The following is a 17,928-nucleotide window of genomic DNA, read 5'->3' on the forward strand; positions in this document are numbered from 1 at the left end:
ATACTGTACACAGTAAACAAACTACAGGAACCTATGTCTTTGTATCTCTGCAATGTTACCAATTAGATAACAGCGCCATAACTGATTTGCGTGCCATGGGTGCCGCCCAACATTCTTTAATAATGAAATCACGTTCCTTATCTAAACTCCAAGCACGCATTATTCCATTAACGGTATTAACAATAACCTGTAGCGAACATCTTTACTGACTGTAGAAGTCAGACAGTATCAGCTGCATAAAATCTGAGGTTGCACCGCGATTAATCATACTATGGCTACCACACCTTTTAACACTACGTTGACCACTGGTATTCGTAACCCCGTACCTGCCAGCATGGCAAGGCATGCACCTGCAGAAGCAGCTCGCTGCATTGAACGCAACGGATGGTATCTGTTCAGCACCTTTGTAGAAACGTGCAAATTAACTTTAACGGTGGTGTATGGAGACGCGGGATCGCCTGTCAAGGAAGAGCTCTGTCGGTAACAGCAGATACTGTGATTATGGATCTAATGATCATTCTGGAGCACTAACATTACATCTATTTATATTCCTTAAAAGAGTCAATATCGATTTATCACAGAGGAGGAATCAGGTACTACAAACGAGCTGGTTTCAAGAAGTATGCAAGACCAGCGATTGGAAGGCACTGCCCTCGAAGCTTAAAGATCCAGTCAGTTGATTCCATGATACTGAATATTACATCTTTCATGTCCAGTATGTTCGGCATGGTCTAGACCTCGCGGGCTAACACCTTCACGTAGTTAAATAGTTGGATTCTCAATGACTGACCATAAAGTGTACAAAACAATCAGATTATTTTTCTATATCCTTTAAGGAATGTGCCACAACGCTATCTTCTCGATTTCACGTTTTCCATTTTACTCCATTTAGCATGTGTGGTGGAAATATGGCACCGACTTCAACGAACAAAAATAACCATGACCTGTCCATGACCTTGCAGTTTCATCAACTGTACTGTGTACCATATAGACGTGCACTTCATTCATCGAGCAGCCCCGGGCCAGGCGTGAACGTCCACTTACACTATTGACAGTTTCAGTGAAACACGTCTGACAGGTTGGCATCATCACGTTCAGCAGTATTACCACATAATATTGTAGCAGTGAGGTTTTAAGCGTAATGCATGAGTTTCATCTAATATGACTGAACAGAGTGAGTTAGTGAGTGAGTGGGCGAGTTTCGGTCATGATAGAATGATGGTCTGTGCCTGAGGTGAGGTGAGGTGAAATTGGGTTTAACGTCGCGCTGGAGAATATTTCGCTCATATGACTACGTGCATGCGTGTGTATGTGTAGGTGCGACTGCTTGTACTAGCCCAGACTGAAGCTGGTTTTATAGTGCTAGCCCACTGAGATACCAAGCCGCAGTGAAGCATGAATACCCCACTCAGACACATTATACTGACTCCGAGCCGACCAGTCCTTGTTGTACCCATTAATGCCGAGCGCCAGGCAGGGACCAACAAGTACCATATTTTTACGCCTTTTGGTATGACGCGGTCGGGGATCGAACCCGCGATCTTCCGCTCTCCGGGCGGACGCTCTAACCACTACACCACGGAGGCGGTCCTGTGCCTGAGACGAGTATGCCACCATGTCCTCTCTTTAAAAACACAAGATATGACACCCACGATTGGACACGACCAGACGCCATAAGGACGCCAGCTTGTAGATACTGCGCATCGTGACATTAAGACCGAGGCATACCTGTACAGTGACATCATCTAGTATAAACAATACAACACACACACATATCAGTCGCTTGGCACCTCTTGCCGTATTCCCAGAGGCAGACTGATGGAAGTCTGAACACTGGCAATTTACCAAGAGACAATATACTGTCTACTTTGTGTCGCACGTGTCAATAATAGTCAGTTAGTTTCCACTCCTACTTTAGAATCGTTCCACAATTAAATATGCTCTAAAATATCTTCAGAAACATGTTGACAGTCGTAAAAGTGTCTGAGTTTCGTGATAAAACTCGAGTTTGAAGCTAAAGGCTGACTCTTAAAGACCAAAACTGTCACTTGAAAGATATTCCTCGCGTTAGAAGAACAAGACTGATCACAAGGACAAACCAGGTGGACACAGGGCCATCAATACGTCATTACGTCGCTTCATGTGATTGGCCAATGTGGCCATTCAATTGTTAAGACGGGACCTTAAAGACTTCTTACAAGTCAGGACAGAAAGCCATGTGCACATTCTTCGTGCATTGTAGGAAAAAGCCCAGAAGACACAAAGAACAATACCACCAAGACACTCCATCAATCAACCCATGGCGAGGGTCATCTATTTTAAACATAGGAGGGCGGCATGACCTCCACAATACTGACCCCAACCATGGTGATATCACGTGACTTACCTAGAATTTCCCTGTCTGAGAATCCATTAGGGAGAACGTCGTTAAGTTTGCATGCCCCTTGTCCGTCCATCTCTCTCATGGTATGACTCTCCTTTGCTTTTTGTTTCTTCTTCGACTTCGGACTCAACCGTAGCACCTTCTTAGTTTTGGACGACTGAAACAAAGACGAGTACATTGACATATCGGAAACAACCACCCACAGGTGCCTGACACTGTAACACAGAGAACAACGCATACATAAACTGCTGCTGCCGAGCCGACTTTACTCCGTTGTCTACATCTCCGTGTGAAGAATTATTTCCCTTAGGTGTATCAGAAAGCGATGATCGTGTGTTCGAATTCTGTTTCGCATCGATTGTTTCAGGTTTGTACAATTTTTCGTTATTCATCAGAATGATACTCTCCTCAAACCTGATCAATTCGGGCTCTTCACGCTCATGAATCTTGGTACAACCGGTATCACACAGCGTCACTATCAAGATATTTAAACATAAATAGTAGGCCTACATTCCCGATCACAAGTTGTCAGGATTCACCCCTGGTCAAGTTAGAGTTCAGGTACATATGATCACAATAAAAATGCTTGTATTCCAAGTCATGCACATCTCACAATCAGGAATACACGCCTCTTCATAAAATATACATCGGATTCTCTCATAATAAAGCACACGCCTATGTTTTAAGGTAGTTATGAGGTAAAATATACCTCACATATTTTCTAATCTTCACGTCATAACCCTTTCTTGCGATCTCTCTCAAACTAAAGAGCAAGTTTTATAAGCGACAAAACCCTTTCCACATTCAAGAGAAATATCTGCCAAAACCAGCGTCGATTGTTCAATTGTCACTATATCATAAGCAGATATTTGTTTCAGCAGTACTAAAGCTGTATGATGTTGTTTGTAAACAAATCGGGTCTAAACCATGCGACACGATGACAGAGTATGTGTTTATGAATCACTATGAAATAGTGATGATACCAGGTGTTCGCGAAAAGGTGAGCGTATCCTGCCCCACCGGTGACATCCGTCATAAAAGTCTAGTCATTTGTTCACCTGAAATAATTCGGGAACGTATGGTATAAGTCAAAATAGGGAATTGCATCGGGCATAATTTTAGTCACTGATGCATCAAATTTGGAAATGTCCTCCACATGTCTACCATAAAGTTTCTTGAAAGCTTTACTGAGGCCTGGAATGTTGTAACCTTGATCAAACAACTTCTGAGTAAAGCACAATATGGCAGAGTGCTAGTACCATGCATATTGGTAGCTTAGTAAGGTAGAGAGGGAGGAAACTGGTTGCATTTTCAATCATCTACACGGTCGGGGTTCAATTCCCGATATGTGGAATCTTTTTTGGCAGAACCATGTGTGTTTTCCAACTATGGCTGCCCAATATCGCAATGGATCACCACACAATGGCTGCCATTCACAGTGGCACCATGACATGGTCTTGGGGCGGTTTCAAATGCAGAATATCAACATGGTACATTACTGGATCAAGACTGCCGGGGGAAGCGTTGTCTGATAGCGCAATGTCTTGACACATCTTGTCCAGAAATAGTCAGAACTCATATACAGTCGATTAGCTCATGCGCTTCAATGTACGCTGCCGGGAGCGCAAAACAAGGTTATCTACTCCTGGAGATCGCCGACCGCTACAAGGCAGCATGAGAAAACTCTGAACAGGGCCGGTTTCACAAACTACAGACAGACTACGACCATCGTGAGCCTTATGTAGGAATTAAGATCGTCTTAGGGATAGGTTCGCTTTGCCTCAAGTCTACATGAGTGAGTGAGTGGGTTGGGTTTTACATCGCTTTTAGCAATATTCCAAAAATATTACGGCGGGTTACACCAGACATGACCTTCACACATTGTACCAATGTGGGGAATCGAACTGGGGTTTTCGGCGTGACGAGCGAACACTTTAACCACTAGGCTACCCCACCGCCCCCAAGTCAGCACGAAGTCTGTTTGTTGAATGACGTCGATTAACGCGTCACAGTTAAAGAGTCCAGCTGTATGACGACAGTCCGTGAATCTGAATCACACATTCCAGTGATTGACATCATCAGAATTGTCTGCGCCTTTGGTCGCCTCTTCCACAAAGATGGGTTGCGAGATAGTCAAGATAAGAATTATTTTATCATCGTTCATACAGTTTTCCGTTCTCATTAGCATCACGACAAACTGATAGCATTTTTCAACTCATGTTTAATTTACTGTATTAATGTAATAAACTGAAGAAAGCCTCAAACACGTGCCATATACACACAAAACATTCCATTTCACATCGCAGGGTTGAGTTTAGCCGTATTGATATACGCTTTTAGACGCTTGCTGACGTAGGTAGTGACATTTACCGTCATGACTATTTTACGAAATCTGAACAAAATGGAGCTGAACTGCTCGTGACGCAAACGATGGCCTACTTCCCAAGTTTCACGGTCAGTGTGGAAAGACTGGCTGTAACAGATTCACAGCGAACAATCGAAACAAAGTTAGACTTTTTATCTCGATGGATCAGGCAGTTCCAGACAGGGAGAGTTGAAAGAATAACTTCACAACATCTAGCAGCAATCGTCAACCTTTGATATCGGGAGAGCTGTCAGGGGGCACGTGCTTTTCTTCACAACGCGTTCATGCGACGTGTTACGTCAGCTATTTTCGTCAGCTCCCGTCAGAGCTGTTATTGAGATTGGAGTGATGTTGGAAGTATCAATCAATTAAAGGCGTGCTGATACGATCCGATTCAGCAACAAGCTGAAAACAGCTGAAGTGAACTTACGGTTAACGTGGCGTTGAAGAATGCACTTATGTAGCACGTGCAGGGTAGCGTGCGTGCGTGCGTCTCCTTGCACTAAACTGTCGGTGTTATAATATTGACCAATGAGACACCAAGCCGTTCAATAACATCGATATCCCACTAAGACACTCTGTTCTACCAAGCCGACCAGTTTAAGGCAGAGCAACAACAAGTGCCATCTCTTAACGTTCAATTCGTCCATGTATGCGTCAGTTTTTATGCAGAGTACAACTACAATCAACACTGCAGGGCAGGGGTTGTATCAAAGGTAAAATAAACCTAAAATCAGAAATTGTGTGTTACACCAACCTACTCTAAAACAAACGGCCCGGAAACAGTCAGTCCACACGTGGGGGATATATAAACCAGCAGACCCCTCATCGCAATAAAGATAAACAGCTTTACTACGTTAGAACATACACGCTTGTTTCTCCATTGTTCAATAGGTATCTGTCTGACAGGAGACGCCCCACAGACTCCCCGCCGGGGGGAGATGATGGTTAATGACTTAAACCTCTCTTCCCTTGAACTTACATAAAGCTTGGAATATGGGTTACAAGGATCATGTGATCGCAAACTCCCATTTATATAAAATGTGTTTAGAAATATGTGAACGTTATCAGGGTCTGGTGTCTGGCTCACAGCAAACTGTAAACTCCGAACTTGTTGTTTGTTTACGTTTGAAGGTATTATTCTAAACACATGGGCAGCCCTGGGGCTTCTGGCTCTGTAACCAACACACATGGATATCATGTTAGGTCTGTGTAGCTTCAAGGAACATGCACGGGACCCCATGTCTTCTGGAAGTACCCATGCTGGCAATCGAACCCAGGGCTTGAGTGAGTGACTATGGTTTTACGCCGCTTTTAGCAATATGCAAGCAATATCACGGCGGGGGACACCAGAAATGGGCTTCACACATAGTACCCATGTGCGGTATCGAACCTTGGTCTTTCGCGAACGCCTTAACCACTAGGCTACGACCCCCTGGTCCCAAGACTGACGCGCCGAACGCTTCACCACCTGAGCTACCTTATACTCATCGTTGACTTCAAATCAGGCACAACTAGTTTCAGTCGTGGACTTTTAGCCATTTAAAGGTTCGTAATTAATCTGATGTATTACTAAATGGGCATACTACTAACACAGAAACATTTTAGAACTACTGGACTGATAAATTTTATTTCATAATTTCAGATACAATTATACCAAGCCATAAAACAAAAACTGACAAGAGTCACAACAGATTCCTTACCTCACAACACAGGCTAATATCCTTCACTGAGAATGTACAGTATGTTCACACTCCATGCTGTAGGGTATAAATCACGACTGACTGTGTACATAATGATATCTTTGAAGGTTGGAGGTTAATTTAGAATATTACTGTTCAGTGACGATGAAGTAAATATAAGCTGCATGAATCTGGAACTGGTTTACTGATGGGCGATACCACCTTGTTTCAATTACCAGTCTAATTGAGGTGATACTAGATAGGTATCGAGTTACGCGACTGGATATAGGTTTGCCGTAAGTGTGTTGAGGATAAACCCCGATCTCGTTTAAGGCATGTAGCAATTAGCCGTACTGTTAGCAAATGCGTGTTGATACCTATTCCAACAGCTCATTGTGTTCGAGGCAGGTTACTCTTGCATAATCCAGCAGGTGTCTGCTAAAGCCAAAGTGTACGGATTGGGTTTAATGATTTAAATATATCACCGAAGGGCAAGAGGAAGGCATGAACCTATTTTACTCATGTTAGCCAAAGTGTACGGATTGGGTTTAAGGATTTAAATAATATCTCCGAGCTGGCCGTGAGGAATGCATGAACCTTTGTACTCATGTTTGGAATCAAACCCAGATCATCGACGAGACTTGAGGACGCTGAAACCACTAGGCTACCATGTCGCTCTCAATCTAACAATGAAGGCCATTTGCATCGACGGCGAGGGTGTTCCTCAAGTCTAACTCTTGTTGTCGGGTCTGCCTGAGTGTGGCGCTTACATATACTATTCACACTTTGATAAGGATTAAATCATGGATTCAACAGAAAACTATGATGTGGGACAAATTTGGTTTAAATATCTAAGCTTATTGTAAGCATGGATCCTAGGTTTCAGTATGTCACTGCATCTTGTGGATCCCATACCTGCTATTGACAGGTGTTGTTAATTTCTCAATGACTCGTTCCATGATTTGCAAAATGGTTGATTTTTCCATGAAAACCATTTTTATAGTTGCTCATGTATCAAATGCTTAAGGTTAGATTAAAGTGGCTGTTTGCCATATTATTATTTATCCAGTTTTAAATGGATACAATTTCAAATTATAAATCTACGTCTAAGTAAAGTTGTGAATTTTGTGATCCTTAGCAAAGTGTGAGTAGTATATACACAGCATGTTTGCAGTTGAGATATGACATGTTACCGGGGACCGCTTCTATATAACTCAGTTCGAACCCACAACCGGCAGACCCTGGAATGTAAAAGACCGGGAGGAACACGGAAGAGACGACGATGCAAGAAGCGAGATTGGCGGTGAAGCACACCACATACTGGCTAACGTATACACGACAAGCAACACCTGTGTTACATTACGCCCGAATGTTACCAACATGAAAGGGGTAGGGGGCAGAACGCCCATCATGTGTGTCAATATCTGCCAACAAAATTAACTCACTTGCACAGCAGTTCGAAGGTTAGGATGTATCCACGTTCCGTCCCCTCATACAGTACCAGCTGGCCCTAATTAGGTATAATCTCGATTCGGCAGAAAAATATATATGTCCCTGGAGCTATTACTATTCTCACTTCCAGGCAGTATGTGAATTGCAGCAGCCCTGATCGAGTAGAAGGACAAATACAGCTCGTAGCCACCGTTTCGCATATTATTCTATAATAGGCCAAGAACTACCGCTGGTTTTTTGCTTACATTCTAATATAAGCACGCCATGCTCCAATTTGTGAAATCGGCATCCGCGAGTGTTGAACTGGAAACGTCAATCATCGTCATTACTGTGACAGTTTGAGCACAGAATACTGAACATGTGGAGTTTCACGTGGACGCAGCAGGAAATTGACAATACACGGATGTCAGAAAATCAACACATTCTGGCAGGTGAAATAAAACATTCATTTACACCGGACAGACCTAGTTACACGTGAGAAGCATCATTATAAAAATACACCTAGCAGGTGATCAGTTGACTCGTAGTGAAACAATATCGCTTGTCTCAACGATAACTTCACAACGATGTCAATTATGCTACCGACATGATTGACAGGTCTGGCAAATGCCTATAGACGCCATGTGAAGCTGACACAGCAAGCCAAACAAAGAAGTGAGTCGTTATATTTGTCATTAATTACACAATCTAAAGAAGTTTTTTGCCAATGAATCAACCGGTAGGGGCCACCTTCCTCGGGCAGGCGGGAGTGAGTTTGTTCAATATCATTAGGGGAGACACTAGAAAGGGGTTTCACATGTTATTCATAGTGGAAACAAAACCCGTAGCATGCGACGACCAAACGCTGTGACTACTTGTCTCCCCAACGTCACATCCAATGTTATTAAAGAGGCTACAATAAAATGAGTAAGTGATTTTATGTCGCGTTCAGCAATGTTCCTGCAAGAAACGAATCCGACGTTCAAGCGACCACTTTAACTACTCTTTTTCACCAATGGTTACAGCGCTGTAACAGCAGGGCTGTAGTTAACTATTAATAAGGGGGAACCATCCACGTTAAAACAGTGTTATATCAATAGTTTGATGCACAAAAATGAATCTGTCAAAAGATTCTAGGGGGGCAGCACCCCCTGCCCCCCCTGCGGCCCTGAACAGTAACCGACCACTAAGATTGTCAAGCAAGCGATTTGGGTCTTAACATTCCAACAATATCACGGGCTTTACCAATTGTTTCCATGTAGGGAATGGAACTATTTTGGCGTGACCTTCGCGTTGACCACGACTCAAAAGCAGTTGCCCGGAGTGACGAAAGAGGAGCCCCAGCTTTAGTGTAGGCGATTGCAGGGAGGTGGGTCTGAAGTGATTGATCGAGTTAAGCTGGCGTATTCCCCGATACATCGGGAGATCGATACCACAAAAATAAACAGTGGGAGCAACAGTTACACAATACAGAGCAGTCAGTCCCGACACGAGGCAATAACTGACTTCATTTAAATACAGCTGAAATATTACTTTTCTCTTTCAATTAACAGAGTAGCGCACCAAGGCTGGAAGCAAGCGAACCGTCAGTTTAGTATCGATTAATAATCGACAGCTTTGATTAACAGGCGTAGCAAACGAGAACGGGAAATGAGAATTGACCCATTTCACATTATTTGCTAATAAAGTAGCATATATTCGTGATTTAGTTTCAAGAAATGACCTGAGGCGAATATTGGTGAATTTGTAGATAGGTCTATTAAGGAAGAGCTGCAGAATTAAGTTGTAACATGTGCAGTGGGACACCGGTGTACGTCAGATACATTGATTCTGGGAAGAATGTAATAAGTAACAAAGAGGAAATTTCTTTGAATGTTAACGCGAAATTTCAGCTATTTTCAGACACATCATTTCATTTGTCCGTCAATCTGTGGAAATGCCCAATCCCCAGTTTAGTGATCACGAGGCAGATAATATTAGACGAGTGAGTGGGCTTTTATGTCGCTTTTAGCAGTGTTCCAGCATTACCACGGCGGGGTACATTACAAATGGGATTCACAAACTGTACCTGGGTTTAACCTCAATATGAACCCGGGGTTTCGGTCAGACGGACAAATGAAATGATGTGTCTGAAAATAGCTGAAATTTCGCGTTAAACATTCAAAGAACTTTCCTCTTTGTTACTTAATTTACTAACTGAATTTTATTTCCAATGCTGCATGAGGCTGCATATTGAGGTTAGCGGAGGTAATAATTATTTACGATGACGTTCTATACTTTCGTTGGTTGACAAGAGCATTTCACATTAATTTGGACAATTGGATGGGCAAGTGGTTGAAGCGTTTCCTCGTCTCAACGAAACCCCGGGTTCGATTTCCAACCCGGGTACAGTTTGTGAATCCCATTTGTAATGTACCCCGCCGTGGTAATGCTGGATGTGTCTGAAATCGAACCCGGGGTTTCGGTGAGACGAGGAAATGGAAATGCAGCATTGGAAATATAATTCAGTTAAGCTAAAGGTTGTCCATCTGCGCCCCTTCTTACACTCCAGGCCACACGTCGGACAATTTCAAACTGATCGATGATTATCTGATACAAGCTGATACGTTACTGTAATTTGACGTGCATTGATTAAAGTACAGAACACAGAGATGTATTTCAGATCGTGTGTCCCAAGAGATGCCATCACGCATCACACCATACACGACATCAGACGGGTGGACAAAATAAACTTCTGTATCCGTGTCTCAAAACCCGATCACGATCTGAGTAGAAGCAGCAGCAGTAGTAGGATTTGTTCCCAGATCATAAAACTTTCGTACGTGGAAAGGACGTTTTCGAGAAATAAAGATGTAAGTTACCTCCCATGTTCGGGTACACGCGTCCTTCTAAACCCGTCATGTGATCGAGTACCCGTCAAACCTCCAATCGACACACGTTACCATCGGCACCGCAGAGCGATGACACCAAAATTCTCCAGTTCAGTTCACAAGTAGGTTAGCCATGGAATGTATTCTGCAGTTAGGGTTCATTATCTGGACAGGAACGATCTGTTCCAGGAAACATGTCTCCATGTTTGGGTTATCCAGACCACGAGAGAACGGTTGAGATCTCGCGAGAGTATGAAATGTAGTGACCGCCTGAACGTGACTATGTCAACTGGAATTACGACTGTCCGGTCAGCGCCTCGTGGCTGAGGCCTATGAATTCCCGATGAAATCGGAGCGTAGTGGGTCACGAGGTCACGAGGAGCCGGACCCTGATGTCAATGATTCTTCGAAATGCTGGATACTTCCCCCAGATGTACATAAAACACAACAGATAACTGTTGAAAGCATATAACACACGTTCAAGGCAGAATTATTTTTAATCATGGCTTGGTGCTTTTGATAAGAGCTGCCTTGAGGTGCTTATGTGTGCCATTTCAACTCACAGCAAAGTGAACTGCATGTAACATTAGGGAAGGAAGTTTGATATTTTATGGAAATTGATTCTATGATTACCATATTCCTCTCCATCAACTGAGTGCTGTCTGAACGCTGACTCCACTAGCCCTCTTTACCATGCATTGCACCGGTGTTGGGCTGGCGCTACAGGATCGGCTTCTGCCTATTGTCTGAATACTGTCTTCATCGGGCTCTCGTTACCATGCATTACATTGGCATCGCGATACACAATACTCTTCTTGGGGTGAAACACGTAATAGTTTAATAACGAGGAATTTTTTTTGAATGTAAAACTCGGAATCTGCGGGACTTCACTGAGTGAAATCATTTCCTTTAGCAATGTTCGAGAGTGAATGAGTGAGTATGGTTTTATTTCCAGCAATATCATGTCGGGGGGACAGCAGATATGGGTAATCGAACCCAGATCTTCGGCGTGACGAGTAAACGAACAAACTACCAACCGCCCAGATTATGCAGTCACACATAGCATGTTGATAGCACTTATTCGGACCGAAACTAGTTACTAAATACATGGCTAACGGTCCACGCCACCACCTGACCCCGCCGACACCGGGGTTACAATCACTAGATTCTGGTGACCTGTGCTGCCCAGAGGAATCCGTGATGGTGCCAGTATACTTGTTCTGACCATCACGGTATATTGAACTCCCAAGGGTCAGTTTAAAGGAACCAATCTGTCCACACCATCCCAAAACCGGCCGAGTGCAGGCGGCTTCTGATTGCCCCTAGTCTATCTTTGATAACCTACTACATATTAAATAACACAATCACACCCACTCAATGTTGCTCCCCTTCTCGGAACTTGCAGTCACTACTCAATCCATTCTCAGAAATACAGGATCGAGTTTCCTCATTTTATTAGTTCTATTTAATCCTGCATATTACTTTTTCCCAGGAACTATACGTTAGTGTAACTCTGTGCTACTGACTTGAATAGCCACGGACTTTTCAACTGCATGATCAATAACGGCATCGATCTGGCAAGTTCACATTCATTGACCAACACAGTATTGGGGCTGGACCAACTGACCAGAGAGGGTTAATAGTGTTGACATGACGTGGACGACACCATCTGATCAAACCGAAATTGCCAAATCTCCCAACCCATCCACCTAAACATGTCAGCCTGGACCAACAGGATCAGCAGGGTTGTCTGGACGTTCACGGTCCCTGGGACCATCACTGTATTCAGATTTACAGAAATCCGCTCGAAATGATGGATCACGTGTTCTGATAGAAGCAAGAGGTTATAGATCTCCAACGTTCCCCCGACGTAAGGTGACACTCAGTAACATAAATGAAATATTGCTCAAGGTGCATTAAGAAAACTCCCCATATTCTAATACAAACGTACCTTTATCAGGCGCTCGGGTCAACAAAGTGCGGTAAACTAAACTGCGGTAAACTTGTACAGATCTGGCTTACGACCCTCGAGTTCAAATCTCCGACTGCCCTTCTTACCAATCCGTCGTCACCAGTGCCATTGGTAGGTGACACATCCAACCAGCTGATTAGCCAGTCCGTACCTTGTAAAATTAATAACATGTTGGCTGGCTGGCCTCCCTAGCTTATAATGTCACAAGTTATGTTACCGTGATGAGATCCATACGGTCGGTACAGACGGGTGTAAATGTCACATAGAATCATTTCACGGAGTATTAGTCTCTGCTGCTTGAGATCTTGTAATGACAAATTCGTTATACATGGACGTAAGGCGTACACACGAGTTGAAAGCGTGTATGCCCTCGACCCTCGGTCAGCGTCAGTAAACCACTCCAACGGGGTGGTGACTTTGGGTTTTCCTAAAATAAGAAGTCGTGAAATAACCACACTTACCTACTGACTGTCTGACACCATCAGTCCACTAAGGGAAGCGAGGTGAAATGATCCCTAACTTCACGTGCCAGATTATAGCGTCGACTGTGCGTGTGTCCGCCTGTTCTAGTGCGGGCTAATGTCGGTTTTACAGCCTACAATGCCACAGGTTTCGAGCTGACCTGTCCTTGTTCTGTACCCTTAATACCAAGCACCAGGCTAGGAAACAAGAACAATCCTTTAACGTTTACTGGTACGACATGACCGAGGATCGACCCACTGACCTTCTCTCCGAACGAGCGCTCTATCCACTGTACCACAGAACACTCTTTATCCTTTAAGGTGCAATGAGAATGTCCAGCATCAGACGGGAACGTTGACCAAGTCTGCCGTTGGCCTGGCGAGTGGTGAGTGGCGAGTGTGGATATTTCTGACTCCCTGTCCCCTACCTGGCACAGCTGATACCGATGGACACTCCAGACAATCACATTACCTTCACAGCTGGCGTAGACAAGTCACAATGGAGATATGCACTGGGATCACCACCTCACAACGTTCCACGACATTCAATATTTTACATTTCCCGTGAGATGGTATTTACATCCCTGTTTGAAAGAAGTTGATACAAATTAGATTCAGAAAGCATAAAGTGTTCTGTTCGAACATCCGAGACGCAATTACCTCATAGGATTGCGGCGAAGGAATATCAGAGTCCGAAACTAATTACGGTGCAAGCAGGAGAAGTCTGTGTCCTGACAGTTTACACTCTTACATGAGTACTGCGCATATCTACTGTCAACACATTGAATACATACGTGTGTATACGGATGTAAAAGAGCCCCAGTATTGTAGTTGGATTTTTAAACCATTTTAGCATCATTCCTCTTATATCACAGTGGAGCAACAAAGAATGTGCTCGCAAACATAGAAACCATGTGGAAATCCAAACCCGTAATATCGTCATGACAAGGGTTAACTACCCACTACGTTATGCAGCAGACCTCAGTGCCTTCCAATATGTCCATATTAGTAAGATATCACTGCTAAAGGTCGATTGTACGATTCCAACTTTATCATGAGTTTGTGATTAAGAACAACTATCAAAGTATCGATGATACCACGTGTTCATTTCCTGTCCCACGGGTTTCGTCCATCACAAACACGCGCAAAGGCAAGTCAACGGATGATGTGTCAACTTTGGAAAAGCCCTCACATCTCAACCATAAAACCTTTCAGAGGCTCTAAAGAGGCGGTGAATGCCGGTCAAACAAGTTATGAAAAGGTTCGTATGACCCTCTATTAACAGTTACTTTTTATTCAAATATCATGTGGGACTGTACCTCAGAAATTGTAAAACGAAACACCAAAAGACGGACTACTGCTTGACATAAAGGTAAAGTTGACCTGTGAAACCTCTGAGTTACCCATGTCATACAATACTTCCTGAATGTAACCCCCAAATTTTACATATACGTTATCATGGGGGAATCTACTGTCGAAAATACGATACTTAAAGAGGGGCAGAGAACCTGCAATAATCTGTAGTCTGGCAGTTCATGACTTCAGAGTTCGGGAAAGTGGTGCTTTGTGCCTTTGGGAGAATCTCTGTCTTGTATTAGAGACAGCATTAGTAGCAGAAACGTCCAAGATAGAAGCGCCAGACAGCCAGTGGTGTCCGGAGACGCTCACTGGACATACAACTGGTCATCCCGCTGAGGAAATGAAGGCCGGGAGCAGACAGTGGGCACACATCCACCCTGGACAATTCCCAGAGCGAGGACAAACAAGTCTCATCTTGAAGGAGATGAGCACCATACAGATTAAACACGGGGGCAGCTAGGGTATCTAGTGTAAGTCAGTTACATGGCTACAATGTTTGGTGTGTGTCTGAAGACACTGCTGAGTCAGGAGGTGAGAGATGCAGCTACAATCTGGTTATTGAGCCTACCTTGTTTGAAATAACCGAGTAACAGGATCACCAGCCAATACAAATCATCTGTGTATACAGCTAATGATGCGTGTAGGCTGACAGTGACGAGGAGAGTTCTGTCTGAGGTCATACAGGCACATGGATACAACCTATGTTTTTAGGAAATATACAATTCGGGATAAATAATAAAATATCTACATAATTAAATAAACGTTGAATTGATAAACATGTTATTGTTCCAGGAATCGACTAGAAGGATTCTGTCGTTTGCTGCAAGACCTTATCAATATCACACATACTGTTACATACACACATTGTAGATGTATGCCAAGATTACGTCACACACACACACACACACCATATATATCCACATTGCAGACATAAGTGCTCATATTACCCATATATAGGTATTGGCATACGTAACCCATTTACACGCACATTACGTATATATACCCCAAATACCTATTTATTCCAACATTACCGATATGTACCCACATTACTTATATATATACCCACATAACCGATATATATACCCACATAACCGATATATATACCCACATAACCGATATATATACCCACATTACTGATGTATATATATATACCCACAATACAGATATATATGCCCACATTGCCGATATATACCCACAATACAGATATATACCCACAATACAGATATATATATATATACCCACAATACAGACATATATGCCACAATGCGATATATAGCCACAATACAGACATATATGCCACATTACCGATATATACCCACAATACAGATATATATGCCCACAATACTGATATATATACCCACATTACTGCTATATATATACACCCACATTACTGCTATATATATACACCCACATTACTGCTATATATATACACACCCACATTACTGATATATACCCACATTACTGATATACATATATACCCACATGACAGATATATATACCCACATGACAGATATATATATATATATATATACCCACATGACAGATATATATGCCCGCATGGCAGATATATATGCCCACATTACAGATATATATGCCCACATTACAGATATATATGCCCACATGACAGATATATATACCCACATTACCGATATATATGCCCAGATTACAGATATATAAGCCCACATTACAGATATATATATATATATACGCACATTACAGATATATATATATATACCCACATTACCGATTTATATACCCACATTACAGATATATATATATATATACCCACATTACTGATATATATGCCCACATTACAGATATATATATATATATACCCACATTACTGATATATATGCCCACATTACAGATATATATATATTCCCAAATTACAGATATATATATATTCCCACATTACAGATTTATATACCCACATTACCGATTTATATACCCACATTACAGATATATATATATATACCCACATTACAGATATATATACCCACATTACAGATATATATATTCCCACATTACAGATATATATACCCACATTACCGATTTATATACCCACATTAGAGATATATATATACCCACATTACAGATATATATACCCACATTACAGATATATATATATTCCAACATTACAGATATAGTCCCAAATTACAGATATATATGCCCAGATTACAGATATATAAGCCCACATTACAGATATATATATGCACATTACAGATATATATATATATGCCCACATTACAGATTATATACCCACATTACAGATATATATATATATATATATATATATATATATATATATATATACCCACATTACATTACTGATATATATGCCCACATTACAGATATATGCCAACATGACAGACATACACCCACACTGCAGTATATGCTTACGTTACTGATGTGTGCTCACACGAGAAGCCATGACTATCTGTACCCACTACATCGTGTTTGGGAAATCTGTAACTGATCTTGCGCCTGAATATTATGTTGAACTGAGGATGTTTTTCACTGTGATTATAGTGATGAAAAATGAGGGTAAAAATGCTCGAGTTGTTTCTGTTCATCGCGGTCACTCCGTTCTTACAGAAGCAAACGCAATCTAACCATATGTCGCTTGTAGAGAATACACAGAGAGCGGGAAGCATACACATGAAGCCATCATGAATATCTGTTTAACGGCATGCCATGTAATGTCAATAACATTAAATGTGATGGGGCGAGGACTACATCGACTAACGGCCATGCCAGCTTTCACCGGTTGGGGGTACACAGTAGCAGAACAACATCATACCTTCGCTTGCTGCTGTCGCCTCATGTCGCCGGCTTGTTTTATCATACAGTGTCATCGGAAGATGAAACGACTATATATGCCGGGCTTAATTCCTACGCACGAGCTATTTATTATCACAACCTTTATCTATGCTGTCTATATATGGTAAACGTGATTTACATACAGGTAAAACTTCCGCCGAGGATTATTTTCAATTGGAAGATAGTCTTCACGTCACAGATGTGTGTGGAAAACAGAATTTGTTTGTTTCTGACTCCGATGTCTCAATATGTCGGGGTGACGATTCCGTCGGTGTGTGTTAACGGCAGATATCGATGCGATAGTGTATTATTGAATGTATTTTCGTTGAGTGGGCGTTAGCAGTCGCCTGATCACTGTGTTGTGATCAGATCACAGCATTATCCTGATGCTAATATATCTGCTACTGACTATCCCAGTCGTCCACTCTGAGTAAGAGATTAGATTACTTAATGAAGAACGCTGACCTGTGGGCATTAACATAGTATAGGCTCACCAAATGTAATCGCCACCATTGCACCGAGCTAACGAAATTAAGAAGAGTTCCTTTCTGGTTAGATTGTGTTAGGGTGAAAGGGCAAACGGTG

The 17,928-nt window shown here is 42.4% G+C and overlaps 1 protein-coding gene across 12 annotated transcripts in view; it reads right to left on the reverse strand.

The window, feature by feature from the left end:
• The window catches only part of LOC124256097 (calmodulin-A-like), a 173,306-nt gene that overhangs the window by 41,755 nt on the left and 113,623 nt on the right, over positions 1 to 17,928 (reverse strand). For 10 of the 12 annotated variants that reach the window (XM_046690034.1, XM_046690029.1, XM_046690033.1 and 7 more), the window contains one exon: positions 2,387 to 2,540. In XM_046690034.1, the coding sequence (XP_046545990.1) occupies positions 2,387 to 2,540 (154 nt within the window). Of the gene's footprint in view, positions 1 to 2,386; positions 2,541 to 2,623; positions 2,657 to 7,875; positions 7,899 to 17,928 lie in introns of those variants that run through there. The other 2 variants (XM_046690038.1, XM_046690039.1) reach the window with 2 other exon arrangements.

Source organism: Haliotis rubra, unplaced genomic scaffold (assembly GCF_003918875.1).
Source record: "Haliotis rubra isolate DU_JTF1 unplaced genomic scaffold, ASM391887v1 Scf618, whole genome shotgun sequence".
Classification (NCBI taxonomy): domain Eukaryota; kingdom Metazoa; phylum Mollusca; class Gastropoda; order Lepetellida; family Haliotidae; genus Haliotis; species Haliotis rubra.